Genomic DNA, 1,773 nt, shown 5'->3' on the forward strand with positions numbered 1-1,773 from the left:
CACACAGCCGGAGGGAAAACTGGTCGGTGGAAGCCCGCTGTGCAGCCCCGTGAACACGACGTCAGATGCAGAATGAGACTGGACGGCGGATGACATCAGTTCGCCGTTGACGTCTTGCATGAGGGCGCGTTCGCATCCGGGAACGCGTGAAGGACTTCGGAGCGGCTGAAGGGGCCATCGTCTCCGAGTTGCTTTTCTTCGTTGGCTGGTTGCTCTCGTGCAGCGTCTCGTGCAGTGTCGAACGCAGAAGGGCGCTTCGTCTTTTACTCGCACGCCCGCGACGGGCATCGCTCTTGATATGTTTATGAATACGAGTATTTTTTTTTTCTTTATTCACAAAATGACATACATACATAAAAACCCGTTGGGCTACTTGGACCAACGTGACAAGCTAAAATTTCTTGAAATTCACTAATTCATCAAGAATACCCAACCAGTCAGGCGGATCTGCCTGTACACGATATATCTCGCGTATGAAGATAATGCTTTCAACAAAGTTTTCTCGTGCTGAGCGCGCATTCACATCGGCGTGCGTTACCGCCATCCGTGTCTTCCAAAGACTATGGAGGCCCAGGAGCATTATCATGTCGTACGGAAAGCCCTGATGGCTGTCTACCGGCAGGAAACGTATACCCTGTGCTGTTATCGGCAGTTCCTTTTTAAGAGTTCTTTGCAAGACGTCCCAATAAAAAATTGCATCCCAGCACTCAATGAAAGCGTGCTCAATGGTCTCCGGCTTGTTACATAGCGCACAGTTTGTCGTCCATGGTACAAATATTCCTTTGTCGGCTATCCATGTTTTGACCGGAAGGGTAGATGTATGCAATTTAAAGAAGAACGACTTTACGCTTGCTCTCACTGGCATCCTTTTAACTCTTTTTAAAACATCTTGTCCTGGGCCTCCATAGTATTTCATTCGGTACAATGGCACTGGCATCATAACTTCAACTAAATCCTTGTAAAGTTTCTTTCTTGTTACTGTGCTCAGGTACTGAAGGGAAAACCGAGCTTTTAATATTCGAAGGGAGTCGACTACCTCTCGCAAGTAGCCTTTAAGCCGATAGTGTACAGGCTGTGCACTAGACACAATAAATTCAGGCAAAACGCTTTTCAAACGGATCTGGATCATCGTACGCAAGAATGAATCACTTTGATCTCGTAAGAAGACAAAACGAGAAACAATCTGTCGTAAGAACAAATGCGACAATCCAAGACCACCATCTCGAACAGGACGAAACAAGTTGGTACGGCTGACCCTTTCCCAAGTGGAACCCCAGATAAAAACAGCAAATACTCTGTGTATTTTCTGTACATTCACACGGGTCATCGACAAAAATTGGAGGACATACCACACTTCGGCAATTAAAAACAAATTACAAACCGTTGCCCTTGCAAACATTGACAAATCACGACCCTGCCATCCTCCGGTTTTCTCTTTTACGCGCGACGTCTCTTCCTCCCAGTACTGCGCGGCACTCTCGTAGTGCTCAAGCGGTACCCCCAAATATTTCGTAGGAGACACGGACCATTGTAAATTGGCAAAGACAGGCGGTGTGTTGTCCCAACTTCCGTGCCAAAATCCGATGCTCTTGTCCCAATTGATCTCGCATCCGGTTTGCCTGCAATATCTTTTAGCATCGCTTATCGTCTCTAGTACACTTTGGCGATCTGTACAAAAGATTGCGACGTCATCAGCATATGCAAGCACTTTAACATGGGACGATTCAAGCTTATAACCATTCATTTTTTCGTTACTTATTAGAGATAAGCAGA

The 1,773-nt window shown here is 46.4% G+C and overlaps 1 protein-coding gene across 1 annotated transcript; it reads right to left on the reverse strand.

The window, feature by feature from the left end:
• Window positions 1-297: 297 nt before the first annotated feature.
• LOC140215364 (uncharacterized) lies at window positions 298-1,374 on the reverse strand. Its single transcript, XM_072285958.1, has one exon. It carries the CDS (start codon window positions 1,325-1,327, stop codon window positions 392-394), a length of 936 nt encoding a protein of 311 aa, XP_072142059.1. The 5' UTR covers window positions 1,328-1,374; the 3' UTR covers window positions 298-391.
• Between the last annotated feature and the right edge of the window lie 399 nt (window positions 1,375-1,773).

This window comes from Dermacentor andersoni, chromosome 1 (assembly GCF_023375885.2).
Source record: "Dermacentor andersoni chromosome 1, qqDerAnde1_hic_scaffold, whole genome shotgun sequence".
Lineage (NCBI taxonomy): Eukaryota > Metazoa > Arthropoda > Arachnida > Ixodida > Ixodidae > Dermacentor > Dermacentor andersoni.

Bases quoted from the DNA above. Each gene is read 5' to 3' on its own strand.
- LOC140215364 (XM_072285958.1), bottom strand. From the start codon at position 1,327: ATGACCCGTGTGAATGTACAGAAAATACACAGAGTATTTGCTGTTTTT.